The 27,411-nt window shown below is 44.3% G+C and overlaps 1 protein-coding gene across 1 annotated transcript; it reads right to left on the reverse strand.

The window, feature by feature from the left end:
• Nucleotides 1-24,236: 24,236 nt before the first annotated feature.
• LOC124013142 (POU domain, class 2, transcription factor 1-like) lies at nucleotides 24,237-26,563 on the reverse strand. The gene is made up of 2 exons (XM_046327335.1): nucleotides 26,495-26,563; nucleotides 24,237-25,942 (listed from the first exon to the last, which is right to left on the reverse strand). Exons 1-2 carry the CDS (start codon nucleotides 26,559-26,561, stop codon nucleotides 25,644-25,646), a joined length of 366 nt encoding a protein of 121 aa, XP_046183291.1. The 5' UTR covers nucleotides 26,562-26,563; the 3' UTR covers nucleotides 24,237-25,643.
• Nucleotides 26,564-27,411: the final 848 nt, after the last annotated feature.

Genomic DNA, 27,411 nt, shown 5'->3' on the forward strand with positions numbered 1-27,411 from the left:
ATGGAACAGAATCATACATGTAGTTTCCATATGTTTGATAGATACCTTTCCGTTAACTCCATTCCAGCCTCCTCTGGTTCGAACGTGTGAAGAGTTTGTACTTTCACTCTGCCAAAACAGTACACAGTTAGTCATTCACCCTAGATAACTTGAAAGTCTAAACAAATCTTGTGTCTGGAAGTAGCCTACACTAGCTAGCAAGCTAGCCAACTTCCTTCACTAATTAACTTCAGCTGCCAATGAGCAACCATGGCAAAATTGGTTTAACTTTGGATAGCCTATCTCTGGGAATGTTGCACGACTTTTAGTTGTCTCATTAAATGTGTTCAATATTTGTACATTAATTACTACATTTTATAGTCGGTTTTTAAGTCATTGAAATTTGAAGCTTTTGACATTTTTAAAATGTACATTGTGTAATATACTGATAGTCCCTAACTAGCCCCATAGGGATATCAAATGCCAAACCAAATTGACCATGTGCTTCGAATTGACGATTACTTGAGTGCTGCCAGCAGTTTTGAAATAAACCCAAACCAAGGAAAACTGTTACGCTACCCTTCATTTTGTGACATACCATTTTTTCCTAATTATCTCGCGAATCTCAGTTTTGAACAAGACTGACTTTATGACCAAAATGATCTTATTTACACTTTGTACTCAATTGACACGAATACATTCTTCGGACTGATATTGATGCCACATCGGCTGTTTTCTACCAAATAAGTTGTTTTTAATTGCACTCCTTTTTATTCAGTCTATCCTTTCAACCTTTTCGTTTATAAGAGTATTTCTTTAAAGATCCAGGAGAGAACATACTGTAAATGAAGTTATAAGAGAAACTAGAAGTTGATGAGGCCCAAGGGGAGGGTTGGAGAACAGATGAAATATGCAGAGTTGAAGAAACGGATGGAGGGAAATTGAAGTGGGGAACATGATCGTGTAGTGCATTCAGAAAGTATTCAGGCCCCTTCACTTTTTACCACATTTTGTTACGTTACAGCCTTACTCTGTATGTGGCATTCTCTTTCTTTTCATCCAACTCTCCCTCTGTCTCTCCCTCCCCTGCTCTTGTTTCCTCTAATTTGTTGTGTGTGGATACTGAAGGGAAGTAGATGACATTTCATAAGCTGTCACACAAAGGGACCCGGGTAACAGAACAGTTTTAACGTAGCGGAAACAGTCCTCCACCACTCTGCCTCTCTTCTACCACCCTTCTACCAGACCAAACCAAACCTCAATCCATATTCCTTTATTCTTTTCATCCCTCACTCCCATTCCTTCTCCAAAGAGTGTGAAGAGACTGTGACCCCCCCCCCCCCCCAGTAGCCAACTTGTCTAGGGTGAGGTAACAGCTCTGCAATGCTCTAGCTCCTGTCTCATTGATTTTCAACAATGACTGACAAAGCCATCAATCACATGACACCATTCATTCCTGTGTAAAGACTCAAGGAGAAACGAAGCCAGATTAAGTCGGTTGAAATGGCGTCTCACGGACACAACATCAGAGACGGAAGAGGAAGCGAGACACCCCACTAGCTGTTTTTTTTATGGTTCAATGAAAGTCAATTAACTAAGTAGACCAGACCCAGCTATTATTGCATTGATGTCTGTGGGTCACCCACGCTGTTAAGTCGACCGGAACTGACAATTAAAAAGAAAAGAAAAGGGTAAATGGCCTGAGTAAACTATCTTTATTTATCCACCATCTTTGCATAACATGCACAGTTTTAGGTACTCCAGGAAGTGACATTGCAGGCTAGCTCAGTGTTGCCTCCTCTCATTGATTAAAGGCATCAGCGTGCTTCAGTCGGTGGCCATTTTGAGACGCCATAGGCAGTATGCACCTCAAAAAGATAACTAAAGAAATCTGTCATTCATTTTGACGTTTTTGCAGAGGAGATCTCAGTCACGCAATTTTGCATCTGACTAGGATGTTTGGTGCAGTATTTCTCAAGTGAACAATTGTGCACGAGGACGAGTTGTCTCTCGTGGAATGACAACGGGTTACCAACTTCGGCATACGTCAAGATAAAATGTTGTGTGGCCGAACAGCCAAAATAACGAGAGAGATAAACGTCACAAAATGTCATCATGATATATGCATGAACTGCGAAGCATGCAGACGTCTTAATTCCAGTTGAAGGCCCACTGGGATACTAAAGGATGCCATTAGCAACTAAATTATCCTTAGAACGTTTTCTTTGTGTGATTTTAAAATAATAGTTCAACAACATACATCTGGTATATAGAATGAATTATTGGTACCACGATTGTCTTGGATTTTAATGTTTTTTTTTTTTTTTTTACATGAAGACTGACCTCAAAGATTGCCATTTTCCCATTCACTTTAATAGGGGATCACTCCTGTTTTCTGCAAACAATGACTGCAGTACTGCGGTCTGCCTTGATATTCCACAGCTTCAACGAGAGGGAGCACTCATTCTCCCCTGATCTTGAGCCATTGATAGTCATGTTTGGACTTGTCCTTCCATAAAACCTTTTCTGAACCTTAGTGCATTGATAAGCCCTGGTTGAGTTTGAGACGATTAATCAGAACGTTAGAAGAACGTTAAGGGTTCTTCTCCTCCTTTGTGGGGTGACCTTGGCGTCCCTAATCAGAGTGACAGACAGACGCCTGGGGGGGGGGACATACACCTGGGGGGACAGAGAGACGGGGCATATTTTCAGGACCAACAGCGCCTTCAGAAACTATTCATACCCCTTGACTTATTTCACATATTTGTTGTTTTACAGCCTGAATTAAAAATGTGTTTGTATATATATATATAAAAACTAATCTCACCCATCTACACACATTACCTCATAATGAAAAAGTGAAAACATGTTTTTAGAAATTTTAGCAAATTTATTGAAAATGAAATACAGAAATATCTCATTTATATGAGTATTCACACCCCTGAGTCAATACTTTGTAGAAGCACCTTTTTCAGCAATTACAGCTGTGAATCCTTCGGGTATGTCTCTAAGAATGGTCTCAGGCACTGCATATCAGTGCAAGAGGCATCACTACAGTTCCTGGGTTGAATCCAGGCTGTATCACATCCGGCCGTTATTGGGAGTCCCATAGGGCGGCGCACAATTGGCCCAGCATCGTCCGGGTTTGGCCGGAGTAGGCCGTCATTGTAAATTTGTTCTTAACTGACTTGCCTAGTTAAATACAAAAGAGCTTTCCACACCTGGATTGGGCAACACTTGCCCATTTATTCTTTTCAAAATTATTCAAGCTTTGTCTAATTAGTTGTTAATCATTGATAGATAAACAGTTTCATGTCTAGCCATAGATTTTCAAGTAGATTTAAGTCAAAACTGTAACTCGGCCACTCATGGACATTCACTGTCTTCTTGGTAAGCAACTCCAGTGTAGATTTGGCTTTGTGTTTAAGATTATTGTCCTGCTGAAAGGTGAATTAATCTCCCAGTGTCTGGTGAAAAGCGGCTAAATCAGCTTTTCCTCTGAGATTTTGCCTGTGCTTAGCTCCATTCCGTTTCTTTTTTTAAATCCTGAACAACTCCCCAGTCCTTAACGATTACAAGCATACCCATAACATGATGCATCACCGCTATGCTTGAAAATATGGAGAGTGTTACTCTGGATTTGTCCCAAACATAACACTTTGTATTCAGGACTAGAAGCTTTGCCACACTTTTTGCAGTATTACTTAAGTGCCTTGTTGTAAGCAGGATGCATGTTTTGGAATATTTGTTTTATTATTTTCACTCTTTCATTTAGGTTAGTATTGTGAAGGACCTAGACTTGACAATGTTGTTGATCCATCCTCAGTTTTCTCCTATCACAGCCATTAAACTCTGAAACTGTTATAAAGTCACCATTTTAGTAAATACTTTAGTAAACACTTATTTGTCTTAAAACTGCATTGTTGGTTAAGTGCTTGTAAGTAAGCATTTCACTGTAAGGTCTCTAAACCTGTTGTACTCGATGCCAGTGACACAAAACATTTTAAATTCAAGCTGTAACACAACAAAATAGTTCATAACGGTTAATCGATGTTAGTCTATCCATATTGTGAGATTTGAAATATAGGGTAAGCAACCTGATGATTAGCGAAGGTTATATAATCTGACCAGAGGTTACATCAAATGTATTATTTTAAACCACAGTATTGTAATGAGGTCATCTCTTTTCCTTTCCTAAGTGGTGCTGAGGGAATCACAATGAACAACAGAACACACAAGTGCCGACACTGATATGGGGAGAGACCGATTCACACCAACACATCTGCATTCATTTAACAAACAAATAGGCACACACAAAAGAGCCATTGAGTAGGGGATGAAGGAGAGTTAAGTGAGGATGGCATTTGTCACTCACTACCATTTGAGTGTCAATGATGTTATGACGATGAAGACATTTTCAGTGTCACAGTCTCCTCAACACTATTACAGCTCTCCTTCCCCCACGAGATGATAGGGGGCACACATATCTTCAAGGCTTTTTCAAAGCCCAAAGACAATATGAACTGAGGCCCTCAAGTCATACAAGTGACAGACACACAGCTGAGGCACAGCTCCTTAGGAAAAGAGGGGTGAGATGGAGGGAGGAGAGGGAGGAAGGTTTTTAAAGGAGGAAAGGGGATTAAGAAAGAGAAGGGGTCCGGGGGAGAGAGGGAAAGTGGAGATTTAATGGCGAGAGTAGCAAGGGTAAGTGGAAGGCCTAGGACGGAGGGGGAGGGGGAGAAGCAGAGAGCGAGAGAGGGAGACGGAGTGAATAGGGCCTTTGTGATCAAAAGGCTTGTTTATTTTCTTGGCGCTTGAACTCTTCAGGAAACACATTGGGTCTGTCTCTGCTGTCTGGCGTCCTCACCTTACAAACCCTTCCCAAGCTAACCTCTACTGTGCCTGCCTGTGCCCTGTCGCCTCTTACCAGCACTGAAATACTTCCAACATTAGATTACATACTTTAGACTGGAGAAGGGGGGAGACAGACACACGTACTATATAGACACACACATGGTTCATTTTCTCCTCTTCCCGCTCCTTCCCTCTCTCTCCCAGCTGGTATTCACACATGTGTAATGGGATTACTACGCTCTTGCCCTGGGGAAAGAGGGGACCGAAATGGAAGAAGAGGGGATGACGAGGCCCTGGAAGATAAGAGCCGGGGGCGGAAGAGGCAAGGGAGGTTATAAAGGGGACGGTTCAGTGGGGGGGGGGGGGGGGTTTATGAAAAGGCAAACAATGGTCTAGATTCTAGAAGGAGAATACAAAGACAAGGGGGCAAGAAAGACCCTCAAATGATCCCGTTATTAGACTGTTGGAAGTTCATTGGAGGAAATCGGACAGTTTCACAAATGAATTTCTAGCCCAGCATGACATTTTAGAGGTTCTAAAATGCACGTTATCTGCACATTGCAAACAAACACATCTCTGTGAAGCTGCTCTATGCGTTTAATTACAATTTCTATTCAAATTGTTTGGCTATAGTAAGCATTTCTAAAGCGGCACACATATAAAATAACTCAAACACGTAACCTCCCAAGGAAGTTTAAATAAAGTACTGTGGAACCTCAAAGAGAGAGAGAGGCCACACTGAATCCTTGAGGAAGAGAAACTGCGGAGAGGAATGTGAGAGAGATAGTTGACCTATTTTTCCGGCTGTGCGCCAAATCTATAATGTACAGAAGTGTAGAGAGAGAGAGAGAGAGAGAGAGAGAGAGAGAGATTAACAGTATGGGAGAGGGAAAGTTTACGAGAGGAATAGGAGGGGAGAGTGGGGGGAAAAAGTTACGGGAAAGTGTGTGTGTGTGTATATGACAGTGTGAGAGGGCTGGAGAAAGGGGGAGGGAGAGTGAGAGAGGCAGAAGTCAGAGGTATGCGTGGAACGATGTCAGTCTATATTGAGTTCAGTGTGTATGTGAGGACAGGGTCTCCTGTATCTCACCGAGGAACTTCCCCTTCCTATTCCGATTGGCAACATGCACACCACTTCCCACTTCTCTCTCTCTCTGCCCTCGCTCTTTCTCTACCCTCTCTCTCTACCCTCTCTCTCTCTACCCTCTCTCTCTACCCTCTCTCTCTACCCTCTCTCTCTACCCTCTCTCTCTCTACCCTCTCTCTCTACCCTCTCTCTCTCTACCCTCTCTCTCTCTACCCTCTCTCTCTACCCTCTTACTCTATCGTCGTTTTACTCCTGCCATCTCTTGCTTTCTGTAAACTAGGTCTGAAATCAGACTGAATTTCAACACACCCACTATTTACATAGGATTTTAAAAAACCTGGACTGGGGAACAGAAACTTCTGCCTCAACCTTAAATTGCAGCTCTGGGAGGTTTCGTCGTTTTTCGGCTAGGGTGGAGTCTACATGCGATGGCTCCCTTTGGGCACATAAGGAAAATAAGCATGGCGGTTGGCACAGAGTGCCAGGACTGCTGAGCGGAGAACCAGCCAGCCGGCGGTCCAGAGGCGAGCGCCAACTTCAACCATGTGTGGTCGCACACTGAGCAGACAGACAGTTGCGTCATCCGGGACTACGCGTGTCTACAAGAGATGACACATGGAGAGGGTGGCAGTCATCAAAAGACATAGAGCAGCTCATCCTCGGGTCCCAAAGGAATCAGGAGGATAGTTATAACTGTAGTTTATACTAAGGTCCCTGAGCTTTTCCCGGAAGTGTAGCAGCCTTACTTTATTTTATTCTGGGTCAGGTCATGTTAAGAGAGGAAGTCTTCTCTGTAACTAACTGACTCAACTGTGTAAATGATTACAGTGGTATTTGTTGTGATAGTTATTTGTGACAGGCAGAAATGAAGTAGACTACAGGTCAATATAGGTCCTCTGCATGTGATTCATTCATTATCACAATGAAACTTCCTACACATAAATGTGTGATTCATCCATTAACACAGTGGAAATCCTTTGTTAGTTCCCACCAGAATACACTTACCGGGATATGACATTCATCATGCAGCTGCAGGATATCTTTCAAACAGGAAAAATCAAACGGGCCCTTTCTTATTCACGTCAGAATCGAACCGAACCGTACACATTTGCACGTTTAGGCATAACATTTAAAGAAGTGAATTGTTCCTCCTCAGTACACAGTGTTACCTGCACAAATACTTGTGTTTACCTCTAATTCAAATATGTTTTCAAATGAGCTTAAACCTGCATGACGCGTCTGTACAGGTTGACGCTACCAGTTATTCTCAAGTCAGGAATGCAAAGTACTCAACTTCCAGTACATTTGTTTTATTTGTCATGCAGAAGGCCCTGCTCTGATTTTCGAGGAAAATATTTATACTCCGTTCTATATTGGTCTGAATAAAAGATTAGGTCCCCTTCAAAATCATACTTGAAAAACACTTTCGTATATGTTAAATCGGCAGCAGTACATGGGTGCCATGATTGCCTGTTCCTACACGTAGCTCAGCCAGGCCTTCTCAAAGCATGTTTTCTCATTCTTGTGTAGGTGTCCATCTAGTGGTGGCTCTTATTAGTAGGCCGATGTATCAGACGTCAGAGCAACTGCCAATAACAACGCAGAATGTGTTGGACCATGCCACGCTCCATTATACATTTAAATGGGCCAGTGTGGGCATGAATGTGGCATTTCACTAAGCCCACACCAGTCTATGTGGTTTCTGTTGGTGAATTTGAGACACACTGGCAATAAACATTAGTAGAGAAATAGCCAATAGTCTGAACTGTGTATTAGAGGGGGGCTTTCTCACCTCACTAGGCAGTGGAACGTGTGTGCATGCCCAACACACACAGACGCCCTCTGCAACAGCCCGGCAGGCTCTCCATTCGTTACTAGCCCTTGATGGATTCCTCGGGTAACACATGTAGGATAAACAAGACTTCCCAGAAGAGAGGAAGAAGGACTGGGACTGACTGGAAAGATCCCTCGTCAGTTCTCCCCTCCCTCCCTCCTACACTACTAGGCCACCCAGATCCACCACACCAGACCAAAAGCATCAGGAGATTGTTACCATTCACCACACCAGACCAAAAGCATCGGGGGATTGTTACCCGCATTAACTCTCAGACAGACACTACGCAGTCTTGTGAAAGGATGATTTAAAGTGAGATTTGTCACTTGATTAAGATGACGCAAGTCTGTTTGGTTTTGGTTACTTGGTAATCTCCCTCTGTGGGCTCTACCCCTGTTATTGTCATATACTGCAAAGAAGGATATTTTCCAATTCAGGTCATGTGTGAGCCGTAAGGCTTCTTCCATGATTCTGGGAAGCAGCAACAGTCTAATCTCAATTCATTAATGTATCCATTTACATTACATTTACATTTAAGTCATTTAGCAGACGCTCTTATCCAGAGCGACTTACAAATTGGTGCATTCACCTTATGACATCCAGTGGAACAACCACTTTACAATAGTGCATCTAAATATTTTAAGGGGGGAGGGGGGTGAGAAGGATTACTTTATCCTATCCTAGGTATTCCTTAAAGAGGTGGGGTTTCAGGTGTCTCCGGAAGGTGGTGATTGACTCCGCTGTCCTGGCGTCGTGAGGGAGTTTGTTCCACCATTGGGGAGCCAGAGCAGCGAACAGTTTTGACTGGGCTGAGCGGGAACTGTACTTCCTCAGTGGTAGGGAGGCGAGCAGGCCAGAGGTGGATGAACGCAGTGCCCTTATTTGGGTGTAGGGCCTGATCAGAGCCTGGAGGTACTGAGGTGCCGTTCCCCTCACAGCTCCGTAGGCAAGCACCATGATCTTGTAGCGGATGCGAACTTCAACTGGAAGCCAGTGGAGAGAGCGGAGGAGCGGGGTGACGTGAGAGAACTTGGGAAGGTTGAACACTAGACGGGCTGCGGCGTTCTGGATGAGTTGTAGGGGTTTAATGGCACAGGCAGGGAGCCCAGCCAACAGCGAGTTGCAGTAATCCAGACGGGAGATGACAAGTGCCTGGATTAGGACCTGCGCCGCTTCCTGTGTGAGGCAGGGTCGTACTCTGCGGATGTTGTAGAGCATGAACCTACAGGAACGGGCCACCGCCTTGATGTTAGTTGAGAACGACAGGGTGTTGTCCAGGATCACGCCAAGGTTCTTAGCGCTCTGGGAGGAGGACACAATGGAGTTGTCAACCGTGATGGCGAGATCATGGAACGGGCAGTCCTTCCCGGGAGGAAGAGCAGCTCCGTCTTGCCGAAGTTCAGCTTGAGGTGGTGATCCGTCATCCACACTGATATGTCTGCCAGACATGCAGAGATGCAATTCGCCACCTGGTCATCAGAAGTGGGAAAGGAGAAGATTAATTGTGTGTCGTCTGCATAGCAATGATAGGAGAGACCATGTGAGGTTATGACAGAGCCAAGTGACTTGGTGTATAGCGAGAATAGGAGAGGGCCTAGAACAGAGCCCTGGGGGACACCAGTGGTGAGAGCGCGTGGTGAGGAGACAGATTCTCGCCACGCCACCTGGTAGGAGCGACCTGTCAGGTAGGACGCAATCCAAGCGTGGGCCGCGCCGGAGATGCCCAACTCGGAGAGGGTGGAGAGGAGGATCTGATGGTTCACAGTACCGAAGGCAGCCGATAGGTCTAGAAGGATGAGAGCAGAGGAGAGAGAGTTAGCTTTAGCGGTGCTGAGCGCCTCCGTGATACAGAGAAGAGCAGTCTCAGTTGAATGACTAGTCTTGAAACCTGACTGATTTGGATCAAGAAGGTCATTCTGAGAGAGATAGCGGGAGAGCTGACCAAGGACGGCATGTTCAAGAGTTTTGGAGAGAAAAGAAAGAAGGGATACTGGTCTGTAGTTGTTGACATCGGAGGGATCGAGTGTAGGTTTTTTCAGAAGGGGTGCAACTCTCGCTCTCTTGAAGACGGAAGGGACGTAGCCAGCGGTCAGGGATAAGTTGATGAGCGAGGTGAGGTAAGGGAGAAGGTCTCCGGAAATGGTCTGGAGAAGAGAGGAGGGGATAGGGTCGAGCGGGCAGGTTGTTGGGCGGCCGGCCGTCACAAGACGCAAGATTTCATCTGGAGAGAGTGGGGAGAAAGAGGTCAGAGCACAGGGTAGGGCAGTGTGAGCAGAACCAGCGGTGTCGTTAGACTTAGCAAACGAGGATCGGATGTCGTCGACCTTCTTTTCAAAATGGTTGACGAAGTCATCTGCAGAGAGGGAGGAGGTGGGGGGAGGGGGAGGAGGATTCAGGAGGGAGGAGAAGGTGGCAAAATCATCCATCATGTAGGATGAGTATTGTATATCAATCCCAGACGATCCACGATATCCTCGATTGAAACTGAAAAACACTATGCCACCCACTAATTTACTAGAAAGACTGCACAAAGTCTGACCAAACTCTAAACCACAGTGTAGGTATAGCATACTATAGCTGAATTTGGGTTAATCATGATGATGTTATAAAATTATACCTGAATAACTTACACCTATTTCAAAATAAAGTAAGAATAGCGTGCATGACTGAACAGTGGAAAGAGGTTAAAAGTATATATACATACGTGGAGGCTACTCAGAGGAGGAAGGGGAGGACCATCCTTTTCAGTGAATTTCATAAAAATAAATGTTTTAAAACATTTTAAAAGTTATCCTTTTTAGATAAAACTATACTAAATATAATCACGTCACCAAAAAATGTATTTAAACACACTGTTTTGCAATGAAGATCTACAGGATCCTCAACAGCACTCTGTAGGGTAGCACCATGGTGTAGTCGGAGGACAGCTAGCTTCCATCCTCCTCTGGGTACATTGACTTCAATACAAAACCTAGGAGGCTCATGGTTCTCACCCCCTTCCATACACTTACACAGTAATAAATGACAACTTCCAAAGGATGTCCTCCAACCTATCAGAGCTCTTGCAGCACGAACTAACATGTTGTCCACCCAATCAAAGGATCAGATAACTAATCTAGTACTGAAAGCATAAGCTACAGCTAGCTAGCACTGCAGTGCATAAAATGTGGTGAGTAGTTGACTCAAAGAGAAAGAAAGACAACAGTTGAAGAGTTTTGAGAAATAGAGTGTCATTTTTTTCTTCTCACTTTCAGTTTCACTTACTTAGCTAGAAAATGCAGCTAGCTGGTTCAGCCTACAGAGGGATGCTATGTTAGCTAGCTGGCTATGACTATCCAACACAACACTGGAACTCAAGGTAAGCTTTTGGTTTTACTCATTTATTGCCACCTGGGCCCGCCGGTGTAAGTGCATACTGACTTTTTACTGTAACATTACTGCATGTTTGTAGCGGGTTTACTAATAGCTATGCTATGCTGACTATGACGTTACTTTAGATGGTGAAAACGATGTAGACTGTGTGTAGCGGTTAGGCTTGGAAAGGTTTTTTCGTTTGGTGACATACAGTTGATGTGAAGTGCATTGAAGTACACAAGCAATGGGAAGAGGTGAGAGCGCATAGATGAGAGAAGGAATACAACTTGACTACTATGAAAGTGAACTGTGTTTACGCGTGATCAGGGATGTATTTATTCCGCTGATTCTGTTGAAAAATGTTTCCTAAACGGGACAAAACGAGAATAAACATACCTGAATTTGTCCAATAGAAGTTCTTGTTTGCAACTGTTGGACCAACGATTACACCATAGATCAGCTAGATGCAGGCAAGAGTGTGCAAGGTGGTATTGAATGTCACCATCTGTCCATGTGTCACTGTCTGTCACCTCAAATTTGTCTCTCGACCAGTGTGCACCTATGTTGCAAACTTTTATTCATAGGCTAGTTTGTCGCAACATCATGATAGGTATAGGGAAAATTTGAGTATCCTGTAGTAGCCTAAACCTATCCATATTACATTGAACTGAGTGAATGCAATATGAATGACAGTCATCCAATGTAATAGAAATAAGGCCATGTTCATGAAAAAATATTGTCCTCCCTCATCTTAAACGGCACTGATTATTTATATAATATATATATACACAAAGTATGTGGACACCCCTTCAAATGAGTGGATTTGGCTATTTCAGCCACACCTGTTGCTGACAGGTGTAGAAAATCGAGCACACAGCCATGCAATCTCCATAGACAAACATTGGCAGTAGAATGGCCTTACTGAAGAGCTCAGTGACTTTCAACGTGGCACCGTCATAGGATGCCACCTTTCCAACAAGTCAGATCTTCACATTTCTGCCCTGCTAGAGCTGCCTCAGTCAATTATAAGTACTGGTATTGTGAAGTGGAAACGTCTAGGAGCAACAACGGCACAGCCGCGAAGTGGTAGGCCACACAAGCTCACAGAACAGGACCGCCGAGTGCTGAAGCGCGTAACTCACTACAGAGTTCCACACTGCCTCTGGAAGCAAAGTCAGCACAATAACTGTTTGTCGGGAGCTTCATCGGGAGCTTCATGACCGAGCAGCTACACACAAGCCTATGATCAACATGCGCAATGCTAAGCATCGGCTGGAGTGGTGTAAAGCTCGACATCATTGGATTCTGGAGCAGTGGAAAGAAACACTTTCTCTGGCATGACGAATCACACATCACCATTTGGCAATCTGATGGACGAATCTGTCATGTTTTGTCATTGGTTATCATGTCTTGTCTCTGTGCTTCCCTTCTATTCGTTTCCCTCTGCTGGTCTTATTAGGTTCTTTCCCTCTTTCTATCCCTCTCTTCCCCTCCCTCTCTCCCTCTCTCGCTCTCTCTCCCTATCGTTCCGTTCCTGCTCCCAGCTGTTCCTCATTCTCCTACTACCTCATTTACTCTTTTCACACCTGTCCCCTATTTTGCCCTCTGATTGGAGCCACTATTTCTCCCACAGTTTTCCGCTTCTGTCCTTGTCGGATCCTTGTATGATGTTCGCTGTTCTGTGTCCTTGTCTCGCCCTGTCGTGTTTTACCTTCTTCAGATGCTGCGTGTGAGCAGGTGTCTTAGTCTGCTACGGTCGGTGCCTTCCCGAAGCAACCTGCAGTCTATGGTCGAGTCTCCAGTCAGTCCTCGCTACTGACGAGTGGATTTCAGTTTTCCTGTTTTGTTTTCTCCTTGATATATCCAGGATTATTACTTTTGTCATTTACTGGAATAAAGACTCTGTTTTCGTTAAGTCGCTTTTGGGTCCTCATTCACCAGCATAACAGAAGGATCCGACCAAGAATGGACCCAGCGACTACGGATTCTCGTAACACTGCCGTCGAGATCCAGGGAGCTATGCTCGGCAGACACGAGCAGGAATTGTCTGCTGCTCGTCATGCCGTTGAGACCCTGGTCGCTCAGGTTTCCGACCTCTCAGGACAGTTTCAGAGTCTTCGTCTCGTGCCACCAGCTACTTACTGGTCTTCCGAGTCTCCGGAACCTAGGGTTAATAACCCACCATGTTACTCTGGGCAGCCCACTGAGTGCCGCTCCTTTCTCACCCAGTGTGATATTGTGTTTTCTCTCCAACCCAACACATACTCAAGAGAGAGAGCTCGGATTGCTTACGTCATTTCACTCCTTACTGGTCGGGCTCGAGAGTGGGGCACAGCTATCTGGGAGGCAAGGGCTGAGTGTTCTAACAATTATCTGAACTTTAAAGAGGAGATGATACGGGTTTTTGATCGTTCAGTTTTTGGTAGGGAGGCTTCTAGGGCCCTGGCTTCTCTATGCCAAGGTGATCGATCCATAACGGATTACCCTATAGAGTTTCGCACTCTTGCTGCCTCTAGTGACTGGAACGAGCCGGCGTTGCTCGCTCGTTTTCTGGAGGGACTCCACGCTGAGGTTAAGGATGAGATTCTCTCCCGGGAGGTTCCTTCCAGCGTGGACTCTTTGATTGCACTCGCCATCCGCATAGAACGACGGGTAGATCTTCGTCACCGAGCTCGTGGAAGAGAGCTCGCGTTAACGGTGTTCCCCCTCTCCGCATCGCAACCATCTCCTCCCTCCGGCTCAGAGACTGAGCCCATGCAGCTGGGAGGTATTCGCATCTCGACTAAGGAGAGGGAACGGAGGATCACCAACCGCCTTTGCCTCTATTGCGGTTCTGCTGGACATTTTGTCAATTCATGTCCAGTAAAAGCCAGAGCTCATCAGTAAGCGGAGGGCTACTGGTGAGCGCTACTACTCAGGTCTCTCCATCAAGATCCTGTACTACCTTGTCGGTCCATCTACGCTGGACTGGTTCGGCTGCTTCATGCAGTGCCTTGATAGACTCTGGGGCTGAGGGTTGTTTTATGGACGAAGCATGGGCTCGGAAACATGACATTCCTCTCAGACAGTTAGGGAAGCCCACGCCCATGTTCGCCTTAGATGGTAGTCTTCTCCCCAGTATCAGATATGAGACACTACCTTTAACCCTCACAGTATCTGGTAACCACAGTGAGACCATTTCCTTTTTGATTTTTCGTTCACCTTTTACACCTGTTGTTTTGGGTCATCCCTGGCTAGTATGTCATAATCCTTCTATTAATTGGTCTAGTAATTCTATCCTATCCTGGAATGTTTCTTGTCATGTGAAGTGTTTAATGTCTGCTATCCCTCCTGTTTCTTCTGTCCCCTCTTCTCCGGAGGAACCTGGTGATTTGACAGGAGTGCCGGAGGAATATCATGATCTGCGCACGGTCTTCAGTCGGTCCAGAGCCAACTCCCTTCCTCCTCACCGGTCGTATGATTGTAGTATTGATCTCCTTCCGGGGACCAATCCCCCTCGGGGTAGACTATACTCTCTGTCGGCTCCCGAGCGTAAGGCTCTCGAGGATTATTTGTCTGTTTCTCTCGACGCCGGCACCGTAGTGCCTTCTTCCTCTCCCGCCGGAGCGGGGTTTTGTTTTGTTAAGAGGAAGGACGGTACTCTGCGCCCCTGCGTGGATTATCGAGGGCTGAATGACATAACGGTTAAGAATCGTTATCCGCTTCCCCTTATGTCGTCACCCTTCGAGATTCTGCAGGGAGCCAGGTTCTTTACTAAGTTGGACCTTCGTAACGCTTACCATCTCGTGCGCATCAGAGAGGGGGACGAGTGGAAAATGGCGTTTAACACTCCGTTAGGGCATATTGAGTACCGGGTTCTGCCGTTCGGTCTCGCTAATGCTCCAGCTGTTTTTCAGGCATTAGTTAATGATGTACTGAGAGACATGCTGAACATCTTTGTTTTTGTCTACCTTGACGATATCCTGATTTTTTCACAGTCACTCGAGATTCATGTTCAGCACGTTCGACGTGTACTCCAACGCCTTTTAGAGAATTGTCTCTACGTGAAGGCTGAGAAGTGCGCCTTTCATGTCTCCTCTGTCACATTTCTCGGTTCTGTTATTTCCGCTGAAGGCATTCAGATGGATCCCGCTAAGGTCCAGGCTGTCAGTGATTGGCCCGTTCCAAGGTCACGTGTCGAGTTGCAGCGCTTTCTAGGTTTCGCTAATTTCTATCGGCGTTTCATTCGTAATTTCGGTCAAGTTGCTGCCCCACTCACAGCTCTTACTTCTGTCAAGACATGCTTTAAGTGGTCCGGTTCCGCCCAGGGAGCTTTTGATTTCCTCAAGAAGCGTTTTACATCCGCTCCTATCCTTGTTACTCCTGACGTCACTAAACAATTCATTGTCGAGGTTGATGCTTCAGAGGTGGGCGTGGGAGCCATTCTATCCCAGCGCTTCCAGTCTGACGATAAGGTCCATCCTTGCGCTTATTTTTCTCATCGCCTGTCGCCATCGGAACGCAACTATGATGTGGGTAACCGCGAACTGCTCGCCATCCGCTTAGCCCTAGGCGAATGGCGACAGTGGCTGGAGGGGGCGACCGTTCCTTTTGTCGTTTGGACTGACCATAAGAACCTTGAGTACATCCGTTCTGCCAAACGACTTAATGCACGTCAAGCTCGTTGGGCGTTGTTTTTCGCTCGTTTCGAGTTCGTGATTTCTTATCGCCCGGGTAATAAGAACACCAAGCCTGATGCCTTATCCCGTCTCTTTAGTTCTTCTGTGGCTTCTACCGATCCCGAGGGGATTCTTCCTGATGGGCGTGTTGTCGGGTTGACTGTCTGGGGAATTGAGAGACAGGTTAAGCAAGCACTCACTCACACTGCGTCGCCGCGCGCTTGTCCTAGTAACCTTCTTTTCGTTCCTGTTTCTACTCGTCTGGCTGTTCTTCAGTGGGCTCACTCTGCCAAGTTAGCTGGCCACCCCGGCATTTGGGGTACACTTGCTTCTATTCGCCAGCGGTTTTGGTGGCCTACTCAGGAGCGTGACACGCGCCGTTTCGTGGCTGCTTGTTCGGACTGCGCGCAGACTAAGTCAGGTAACTCTCCTCCTGCCGGTCGTCTCAGACCGCTTCCCATTCCTTCTCGACCATGGTCTCACATCGCCTTAGACTTCATTACCGGTCTGCCTTCGTCTGCGGGGAAGACTGTGATTCTTACGGTTGTCGATAGGTTCTCTAAGGCGGCACATTTCATTCCCCTCGCTAAGCTTCCTTCCGCTAAGGAGACGGCACAAATCATCATTGAGAATGTGTTCAGAATTCATGGCCTCCCGTTAGACGCCGTTTCAGACAGAGGTCCGCAATTCACGTCACAGTTTTGGAGGGAGTTCTGTCGTTTGATTGGTGCTTCCGTCAGTCTCTCTTCCGGTTTTCATCCCCAGTCTAACGGTCAAGCAGAAAGGGCCAATCAGACGATTGGTCGCATATTACGCAGCCTTTCTTTTCGAAACCCTGCGTCTTGGGCAGAACAGCTCCCCTGGGCAGAATACGCTCACAACTCGCTTCCTTCGTCTGCTACCGGGCTATCTCCGTTTCAGAGTAGTCTGGGGTACCAGCCTCCTCTGTTCTCGTCCCAGCTCGCCGAGTCCAGCGTTCCCTCCGCTCAGGCGTTTGTCCAACGTTGTGAGCGCACCTGGAGGAGGGTGAGGTCTGCACTTTGCCGTTACAGGGCGCAGACTGTGAGAGCCGCCAATAAACGTAGGATTAAGAGTCCTAGGTATTGTCGCGGCCATAGAGTGTGGCTTTCCACTCGTAACCTTCCCCTTACGACAGCTTCTCGCAAGTTAACTCCGCGGTTCATTGGTCCGTTCCGTGTCTCCCAGGTCGTCAATCCTGTCGCTGTGCGACTGCTTCTTCCGCGACATCTTCGTCGCGTCCACCCTGTCTTCCATGTCTCCTGTGTCAAGCCCTTTCTTCGCGCCCCGTTCGTCTCCCCCCGTCCTTGTCGAGGGCGCACCTATTTACAAGGTACGGAAGATCATGGACATGCGTTCTCGGGGACGTGGTCACCAGTACTTAGTGGATTGGGAGGGTTACGGTCCTGAGGAGAGGAGTTGGGTCCCATCTCGGGACGTGCTGGACCGTTCGTTGATTGATGATTTCCTCCGTTGCCGCCAGGGTTCCTCCTCGAGTGCGCCAGGAGGCGCTCGGTGAGTGGGGGGATACTGTCATGTTTTGTCATTGGTTATCATGTCTTGTCTCTGTGCTTCCCTTCTATTAGTTTCCCTCTGCTGGTCTTATTAGGTTCTTTCCCTCTTTCTATCCCTCTCTTCCCCTCCCTCTCTCCCTCTCTCGCTCTCTCTCCCTATCGTTCCGTTCCTGCTCCCAGCTGTTCCTCATTCTCCTACTACCTCATTTACTCTTTTCACACCTGTCCCCTATGTTGCCCTCTGATTAGAGCCACTATTTCTCCCTCTGTTTTCCGCTTCTGTCCTTGTCGGATCCTTGTATGATGTTCGCTGTTCTGTGTCCTTGTCTCGCCCTGTCGTGTTTTACCTTCTTCAGATGCTGCGTGTGAGCAGGTGTCTTAGTCTGCTACGGTCGGTGCCTTCCCGAAGCAACCTGCAGTCTATGGTCGAGTCTCCAGTCAGTCCTCGCTACTACAAGTGGATTTCAGTTTTCCTGTTTTGTTTTCTCCTTGATATATCCAGGATTATTACTTTTGTCATATACTGGAATAAAGACTCTGTTTTCGTTAAGTCGCTTTTGGGTCCTCATTCACCAGCATAACAGAATCTGGGTTTGATGGATAACCAAGAGAACACTTCCTGCCCCAAAGCATAGTGCTAACTGTGGAGGAGGAATAATGGTCTGAGGCTGTTTTCCATGGTTCGTTGCTAGGCCCCTTAGTTCCAGTGAAGGGAAATCTTAACGTTACAGCATACTGTATGACATTCTAGACGATACTGTGCTTCTAACTTTGTGGCAACAGTTTGGGGAAGGCCCTTTCCTGTTTCAGCATGACAATGCCCCCGTTCACAAAGAAAGGTCCATACAGAAATGGTTTGTTGAGATTGGTGCGGAATAACTTGACTGGGCTGCACAGAGCCCCCATCGAACACCTTTGGGATGAATAGAAACGCAGACTGTGAGCTAGGCGTAATTGCCCAACATCAGTGCCGGACCTCACTAATGCTCGTGTGGCTGAATGGAAGCAATGGCCCGCAACAATGTTCCAACAACTAGTTGAAAGCCTTCCCAGAAGAGTGGAGGGTATTATCGCAGCAAAGAGGGGACAAACTCCATATTAATGCCCATGATTTAGTAATGAGATGTTCAGAGAGGCAGGTGTCCACATACTTTTGTTCATGTAGTGTATCTAGTCTAGAGACATTGGACCTCTAACCTACTTTTCTTTGTGTATCTACTCTTATCAAGGACTCTATTTTGCATATAGACAGTTATTCATGAGTTCACCGACTTAGGGCTTTCTTGACCAAAACCGGTAATAGGGTTTCAGGGAGAAGACAATATACTTTATTCTTCTCCTGATGCATAAATACCCATTTGGATCCCTTTTTTCAATAAAACAATGTTAACTGTTAACTGATTGAACTCAGCTTCAAATTGAGTTCAAAATCCTACTTTAAATCTACATACTGGCACTGCAAAAATATCTTTTTAGTCATATGTAAGACATTTAATAACTGGTTTTGAACACCAAGAGGGCAAATAAATAAAAGACATGGACAGATTGGTCTAAATTCGCACTTTATTCCTAACACTTACTGTTTCATTTGTCCCCCTCCCCCCCAAACAACAGGCACACCCATAGCGATGAATAAGGGACAGGCTAACAGTTGGGAACAAAATTTAAAAAAGGGGTTACTAACTCAGAGAGAAACTTGAGGTAAAAGCAGGTTACTCACAAACAGAAATTAAATGGGTCGTAACAGATACAAAGTTAGAGAGCAGTGTTTTAGTTATCATCATCAGCATCATAGTTATCATCATCATCAAACATTGTATTAAAGAGAACTTTTTGATGTTTTACCATCAAAAAGAAAAATGGGATTTTTTTATGTGTAAAAAGGTTGGTGGAGTTCTTTGGTTTTCACTATTGAGGTTTTCATTAGTAAAATCTTTCTTTGCCGTACTAATGAAATTACCTTTGGATTTAAGCTGTACTGTAGAAAAAAATATGTTTCAAAAATAAACAAAGAATATGTGCCAAATTCACTGTTTGTTCTCTCTTTTACTATATCCACTTTGATTTGATGTGACGTTCAGACATATTTGTGTTCTCAAGGCCAAAGAAATATCTTAGTTCATGGAGACCTATAAATTGAGGATATTCTTAATAAGCACATAAAACAAACATTCATAGCCACTTATAACTACAGTATAAAATGGTCACAATTCAAGGCGCATTGCTTCATAGCATTAAGTGCTCTTGAAGACAGTAGTATGTCTTTTGATGTCAATGAAGGGTAATAAACACCATAATGTAGCATTTACAGTCTTTATGAAGACTCCTGAATGTTTATATACACATGGATTAACTGTGTGTGTGAGTGAGTGTTTTGTGTGTGTGGTCTCACTGTGGTGGTTTGACTTTGGTATCATTCTCGGTCCACCACAGGAGAGCCCTACACAGGCACACATACTGTACAGTATTAGCATCATGTTAATATCCCACACACACCTTCTCAGAAGAAACATTGCCATAAACACCTCCAGTACCCTCACAACATTGTCAACAGAAATCAAAGACCCACTGAAGGAGAGAGGAGTGGTGCATCTACTTCTGAGGAGTGACCTATAAAACAGAGGAAACTGCCTACAAACTTTTTTTTTTTTAACCGTTTAAAAATAAAGTGTTCTAAAGGCTTGTTCATCAAACTCAATAGCCAGGCCACTTCTTGTATCCCTCTCCTGAGCCAAGACGACCAGGGTCACACGTCTTATTAAAGCTTCTGTCTATTTGGTTTTTCATCAAAGAATACGAGGTATATATGACGTCGCCCTCGCCTTGAAATGAAAGACGGGACCAGACAGCGAGAGAGAGAGAGAGAGAGAGAGAGAGAGAGAGAGAGAGAGAGAGAGAGAGAGAGAGAGAGAGAGAGAGAGAGAGAGAGAGAGAGAGAGAGAGAGAGAGAGAGAGAGAGAGAGAGAGAGAGAGAGAGAGAGAGAGAGAGAGAGAGAGAGGGCGAGCTGGAGAAAGTGTGAACATCTAGACGTGTCTGAACTCCTATTGACACTCACAGGTGTAAGCAGAAAAGAGAAAGGAGAAAATTCAGGGGCCACTGTAACTCTAAAATGTACCCATTTCATGGATGAGTTTGATAGGCTCTCCCTCTCTTCCTCTCCGTTAGGTTAGGGTTTTAATCAGTTGACATGGGCAATGAGATGACACCCACAGTCTTTACATTTGGTTTCACTTTTTGTTTTAAAGCTCTGCCCTTTTCTTTGTGTTTTAAAGCATTTTGTCTTCTTGTCTTAATCTCAAGATCACCTCTCTCCAAAATAGAACCTCAAAAGGTCCCAATCCAGAAATAGAACAAATACATTACATAAACGAATGAATCAATAAATAAACAGGTGAGAGTTCATAACGTACAAATCATTTGCAAAGAAATGTATCCTCCCCTGAACATGAATAAATACACATCTTCAAACAAAGATCCCCAGAGAGATAGTTTAAAGCTTTTGGTCTAAAATCAAGTCATTGTTATCATCAACATTTGTATCAAGGATCACTTCACAGCCTTTTATACATTAGCAATAAATAAGCAGTAGAACATATAGATTTTTTCCTACAAAATCTATTGAAGCACTAACAGATACATCCCCTCTAAAAGTGTCTGTCAACTGGTTTTCAGTTGATTTCCGCCCGCCCCTGCCCACAATATTATCATTGGTTGCCTTTAATATCTGCCTATATGTGCCCAAGTATTCTTCATTTCACTCGTGAAGTTCCATGCCTTTATCAAACACTATTCTGTGGTACACTAGACAGAACAGTGTGTACTGAATCTTTATGGGTTGGTTAATATGCAAGAGAATAAATCTTTCCACACACTCATTCGATCTCACTTTTCCTCTCCTGTCACATACACACCATCCATATCTCACACACAGGTATACGGGCAATCATGTATGGAAGCATGCCTGAATGCACACGCTCGCACAGTACCTTTCTTGCTCTACCAGTCTTTCTATACATCTATCCAGAAAACCTAGCACAAACACAGTTATCCAACTGTTCCTCTCTGACAATTGTGCATTGGTTTGGTTGGTATTTGGTATGTCTGTGTCAAAAAGTTTCACTTTTGGTATTCAGTTTTGGCTTCTTCACGACATTCTTGATCAAAGAAAGATTTGGAAGCTACATTTTCACAGTATTCTTTCCAACCACCTAATGAAAAAAAGCACAACAACAAAAAATAACCCAGACAAGATAGGAAAATAGGCAATAAATCACCCAGTCAAGTAGAAAGCAATGAGACAAAGTCATACAGCAATCGACAGACAGACCATGAAAAGCAAAAACGAAAAATATATATTTTAAAAATCAGTTCCACGAGGTCATTAGCTATTCCGTCCAGGAAAAGGGTGAACAAAGGAGGTCACAAATGGAGGAGGGAGGAGAGAATGAGAGGGAAAGCCTCTGTCTCAGACTGTGACAGACAGACAGGGCTTGACCCCTCCCTCTCTCTTCCTCCTCCTCTTTGTCTACAACGTGTTGTATTTGGTTTTTGGTTTCTTATCTGTTCAGTTTAGTTGCTCATACGGAGGTTTTGGTTAGGTTCTTTTTTGGTTTGGGTCCTCCGTTCCAGCTTTCTCCTCGGTTTTCCCCTGCAGTTTTCAACAGATCCTTTTTTTTGCCTTTGACTTCTCTGGGTCGTCTTCTTGTTTTCTTCTCTTCTTTTTTGGCCCTTTCACCCCATCTTTCGAGGCAAAGGAGAGGGACAGAAGGGATGGAGGGCAGGGGGTTGGGGACTGGGAGGGACGCTGTCACTTTTGTTTTGGTGTGGAGTCGTCCTGTTATTGATGGTTTGGTTTTTGACACTGCTGAGGTTTCTGTCTGAACACTTGTTTCCCGGCTCTTCCAGTCGGGAGAAACAATGCTTTGGTATCCAAGAGTGACTGACTGGAAGTGAATGATATGAAGTTGGTGGAATTATATGGAAATTATATACACTACCGTTCAAAAGTTTGGGGTCACTTAGAAATGTATTTGTTTTTGAAAGAAAAGCAAATGATTTATCCATTAAATTAACATCAAATTGATTAGAAGTAGTAGTACACAGTAGTATACAGCGTTGTACTACATTTTCAGTTTCTTGGCAATTTCTTGCATGGAATAGCCTTCATTTCTCAGAACAAGAATAGACTGATGAGTTTCAGAAGAAAGTGCTTTGTTTCTGGCCATTTTGAGCCTGTAATCGAACCCACAAATGCCGATGCTCCAGATACTCAACTAGTCTAAAGAAGGCCCGTTTTATTATTAAATCAAAACAAGTTTTCAGCAGTGCTAACATAATTGCAAAAGGGTTTTCTAATGACCAATCAGCCTTTAAAAATGATAAACTTGGATTAGCTAACACAAGGTGCCATTGGAACACTGGAGTGATGGTTGCTGATAATGGGCCTCTGTACGCCTATGTAGATATTCCATTAAAAATCTGCCGTTTCCTACTACAATAGTCATTTACAACATTAACAATGTCTACACTGAATTTCTGATCAATTTGATGTTATTTTAATAGACAAAAATAGCTTTTCTTTCAAAAACAAGGACATTTCTAAGTGACCCCAAACTTTTGAACAGTAGTGTATATAAAAAAAACAGGCAAACAAATATAATGAAAGGCATAAAGGACTATTTTAGTTCAACATCTCAATACATTCTAGTGTAGTGTGTGTGTGTGTGTGTGTGTGTGTGTGTGTGTGTGTGTGTGTGTGTGTGTGTGTGTGTGTGTGTGTGTGTGTGTGTGTGTGTGTGTGTGTGTGTGTGTGTGTGTGTGTGTGTGTGTGTGTGTGTGTGTGTGTGTGTTTGAAGCAACAGGCAGTAGAGTACATTTTGGTGTTCATATACAGTCAGGTCCATCCTTATTGGCACCCTTGATAAAGGTGATTTAAAAAACGGTATAAAATAAATTATAAAAATACTAAGCTATTTTTTTAAATATTTTTTTTAAACCTGGAGAAATTATATTTTACACTAATACAATTTCTCAGAGAAATATATATTTTTTAACATGTAATAAAATAAAATCTAAAAAAGATAGTGGTCAGAATGAATGTTTAAAATACTCTAGCACCCTCCCCTTGCGAGGATAACTACACTGAGCCTTCAAACAACAGTTTTTCAATGGGATTCAAGTCCGGAGACTGAGATGGCCATTGCAAAATGTTGATTTTGTGGTCAATTAACCATTTCTATGTGGATTTTGATTAGCGCTTGGGGTTATTGTCTTGCTGGAAGTTCCACTTGCTGCCAAGTGTCAGCCTCCTGGCAGAGGCAACCGGGTTTTCGGTTAAAATGCCCTGGTACTTGGTAAAGTTCATGATGCCGTTGACCTTAAAACAAGGGCCCCAGGACCAGTGGAAGCAAAATAGTCCCATAACATCAAAGATCCACCACCATATTTTACCATTGGTATGAGGTACTTTTACGCATATGCTTCGGTTTTCAACACCAAACCCACCACTGGTGTGCTTGGCCAAAGAGCTCTATATTCAGATAACATGAAAATGAATCTCTTTGGCCACGCACACCAGTGGTGAAAACATTCCTCATATGGTAAAATAGGGTGGTGGATCATTGATGTTATGGGACTATTCCAGCAAGACAATAACCCCAATCACTAATCAAAATCCATAAAGAAATGGTTAATTGACCACACATCAACATTTTGCTATGGCCATCTCAGTCTCCACACTTGAACCCCATTGAAAACCTGTGGTTTGAATTGAAGATGGAAGGCCATAAGCGCAGACAAATTATATCAAGGATCTGGAGAGATTCTGTATGGAGAAATGGTCAAAGATCCCTCCCAACGTGTTCTCCAATATCATAAAACATTTTAGAAAAAGGCTCAGCGTCCTTATCCTCACAAGGGGAGGATGCTGGAGTATTGAAAACAGGGGTGCCAATAATTTTGACCCCTATCTTTATTTGTATTTTTTTGTATTGCTTGTTAAACAGAATCTCTTTCTCTGAGCAATTATTTGTATAACATATCTTCCCATTTTATTTTGCATACAATATAGCCCAGTATTTTAGTAATTAATTTTACAGAGTCATTATTGCTCATCTTTATCAAGGGTGTCAATAATTTGAATCCACTGTATAAAATAAGTTATGAAACAAAGGAGGCAATAATATCCAGGCTGTATCACAACCGGCCGTGATTGGGAGTCCCATAGGGCGGCGCACAATTGGCCAAGCGTCATCCGGGTTTGGTCGGGGTAGGCCGTCATTGTAAATAAGATGTTCTTAACTGACCTGCCTAGAAAAAGAAAAATATCTCATCATATTAAACAAATATTGAAGATAATAACCCTAATGATGATGATTATAATTACGATGATCATTAGAAAAATCAGAAATAAGAAAATAAACCACAAAATAAGTTGGAAAGTTACTAATTGTTATTAGTCTGAGGTGACTGCTAAATCCACAACACAGTTTAATACTGTAACTAGGTTAAAACTGTAGAGCCACTAGAGAGGTAGGTAGAGATATGTGGGAGGACTGACACTACTAAGATATCTATATCAAATCATTTGCTATGACATAACCCAAAGCTCAAATCATATAAAATACTAAAAATATGCGTTGTAAAAGTGTTGAAAACAAAACTTTAAAATTATATATTATGATGAAATGATACATGTTTTTGGCCTTGTTAAGTGTGGTTGATGTGCTGATCCTGGACAGATCAGAATCATAAGTCTTTTAAGTAAAGCTTTTCTCTCCGTTTTTTTGGTTTCAGTTTTTGGTATTTCGGTTTTGGAGATTGTGGAATGTTTGTCATTTTTGTCTTTGTGTGTTTTTCCCCTGTAGGTTTTTTAAAAACGTGATTTTCTTTCCATCCATCTGCTGAAGCTTGTTGAAAGTCTTTTCTTTCCTTCTTTTCCTGTCCTTGCCACCCATCTCTCTCTCAGTCTTAGTTCAGTTGTCATCCCTGCCCTCTTTTTCATCAGGTTTTTCAGCTCATTTCTTCTTTTCCAGAGAAAGGAGTAAATGTACATTAGCATTCACTGTGTTCCACAATGCCACCTCTCCAACTGTATAGATATATATTTTTTGGTTTAAATCTCCACCGTTCTCCTGTTCTCTCCTCCTCTCCATTCTTCCTCGCTCTCTTCTTCCTCTTTCAATCTGTGTATTTTTTTTGGCTTTGAAAGACTCCGGGAGAGAGAGCGGAGACGACAAATGGAGGGAGAGAGAGATGGCTTTGGTTGAAAGGTGAGGTGTTTCTGTAAAGCTCCACTAAAACTCCTCCTCCTCCTTCTGATAGGATCCTTTGGGTTGTGTCGTCGTCACTCGGCCATGGCCCCGTCAAGCGGCGGCGGTGAGGCTTCGCTGAACGAGCCGAAGGAGGCGGGGCTGGAGCAGGGAGAGGCGGAGCAGGAGTCGACGTCCATCCCACTGGCGCCGGGGGGTGGAGATGCTCCCCTGGGACCGCCGACCAAACCCACGCCGACTTGGTGGGACGCCATAGGCAGGAGGGTGTGGCGGTTGAGGAATAGGGAGGGGCGAACTCCCGCCCCGCCCAGGATCATCTGACCTCCGGCCTCAAGACTGGAAATGGGCAGCTGCCCACCACTGGCAGCCAGAGCTGAACCATGATAGAGTTACAGGGGACGGGGTGAGAGAGGCAGGTGGAAGGATTGGTGGGGGAAGAGAAAGGTAGAGGAGAAAGAATAAGTGAATACACCTACCAGAGATACATCGGCATCGATTTGGGTGACACTGTAACTGATGACATGGTGAGATGAAGGATGGTGATGATAAAGGTGTGACATTGCAACAGATGAGAGAACATAGTATGAGTAGAGCAAGGAGAGCTTAGTCAGTCAGAGCTTACAGAAAAACACCTGGCACATACACACAGACACACACGACACTCCCATGATCTACTTGGTGGTGATATGGATGGAATGGGATGGTGTGAAGACATGCAATTTCAACTGATCTGAATTCGCATGTTGAAATGATGGCAAATGGAGGGACGTCCTCTTTTCTGACTTGAGATCTGCACGCTTAACTCAAAATTGTATCCTATTGACACCAAGTCATGATTTACGCCAGGCAGTGTTGCGCGTGCTTATCAGAAGTCAGAATACCGTCCATAATCTGGATACACACCGATTTTGTCGGACAAACACACCTTGCATTGTGGCCAGGTGATTGCTGCTGACGAGAGCCTGGTTCATCCCTGTGCTTACTCTCATCATTGTGTTCCTGGAATATGTATGGATCCATATTCCCCCATGTGCACATACACACACATTCACACATGCAGAGATAGAGAAAAGGACCAAGAGGGTTAAGTGAAAGCTCATTAATCAAACACCCTCATGTTTTTCTATTAAGGATACACAACATGTTTTCAATTCATGCATTGGCCTGGGTCTGACTGTGGGTTGACAAATATTCATGTTTCTTCATATGTGTGAGAACTTTCAGATTTGCTGCTAAACAGGTGACATGACATTTCCCATGTAGCCCCATACCACGAATTCCCAGCAAGTCAGTAAATATCGCCTCATCCAGTCTCAAAGTTGACTTTATTGGCTGCGGACACAGTTCAGCAGATATTGAGGATTCAGTGTTAGGAGTCAGTGTTCTATTGAGCAGTAGTCGTTGAGTGTTCAAGGGACAGAGAGGATAGAGTATAATTATATAATTAGGGGACACTAACCCAGCGAATATGAAAGTGTGTTTGTTGAGTATGAGGGATTGTTTAGTGTTAGATTGAGTAAGTGTAGAGTAGTAGAGAGAGAGAGAGAGAGAGAGAGAGAGAGAGAGAGAGAGAGAGTAGGAGAGAGAGTAGGAGAGAGAGAGAGTAGGAGAGAGAGAGTAGGAGAGAGAGAGAGAGAGAGAGAGAGAGAGAGAGTAGGAGAGAGAGAGAGTAGGAGAGAGAGAGAAGGAGAGAGAGAGAGAGGAGAAAGGAGAGAGAGAGAGAGAGAGAGAGAGAGAGAGAGAGAGAGAGAGAGAGAGAGACAGACAGACAGACAGACAGACAGACAGACAGACAGACAGACAGACAGACAGACAGACAGACAGACAGACAGACAGACAGAC

Source organism: Oncorhynchus gorbuscha, linkage group LG24 (assembly GCF_021184085.1).
Source record: "Oncorhynchus gorbuscha isolate QuinsamMale2020 ecotype Even-year linkage group LG24, OgorEven_v1.0, whole genome shotgun sequence".
NCBI lineage: Eukaryota > Metazoa > Chordata > Actinopteri > Salmoniformes > Salmonidae > Oncorhynchus > Oncorhynchus gorbuscha.

What these genes read in the sequence shown, in the direction of transcription:
- LOC124013142 (XM_046327335.1), bottom strand. Translation starts at nt 26,561, where the DNA reads ATGATGAGAGTAAGCACAGGGATGAACCAGGCTCTCGTCAGCAGCAAT. An exon ending in TCACCTGGCCACAATGCAAG is followed by an intron (nt 25,943 to 26,494) that starts GTGTGTTTGTCC and finishes ATCATGGTTCAG; the next exon opens with CTCTGGCTGCCAGTGGTGGG.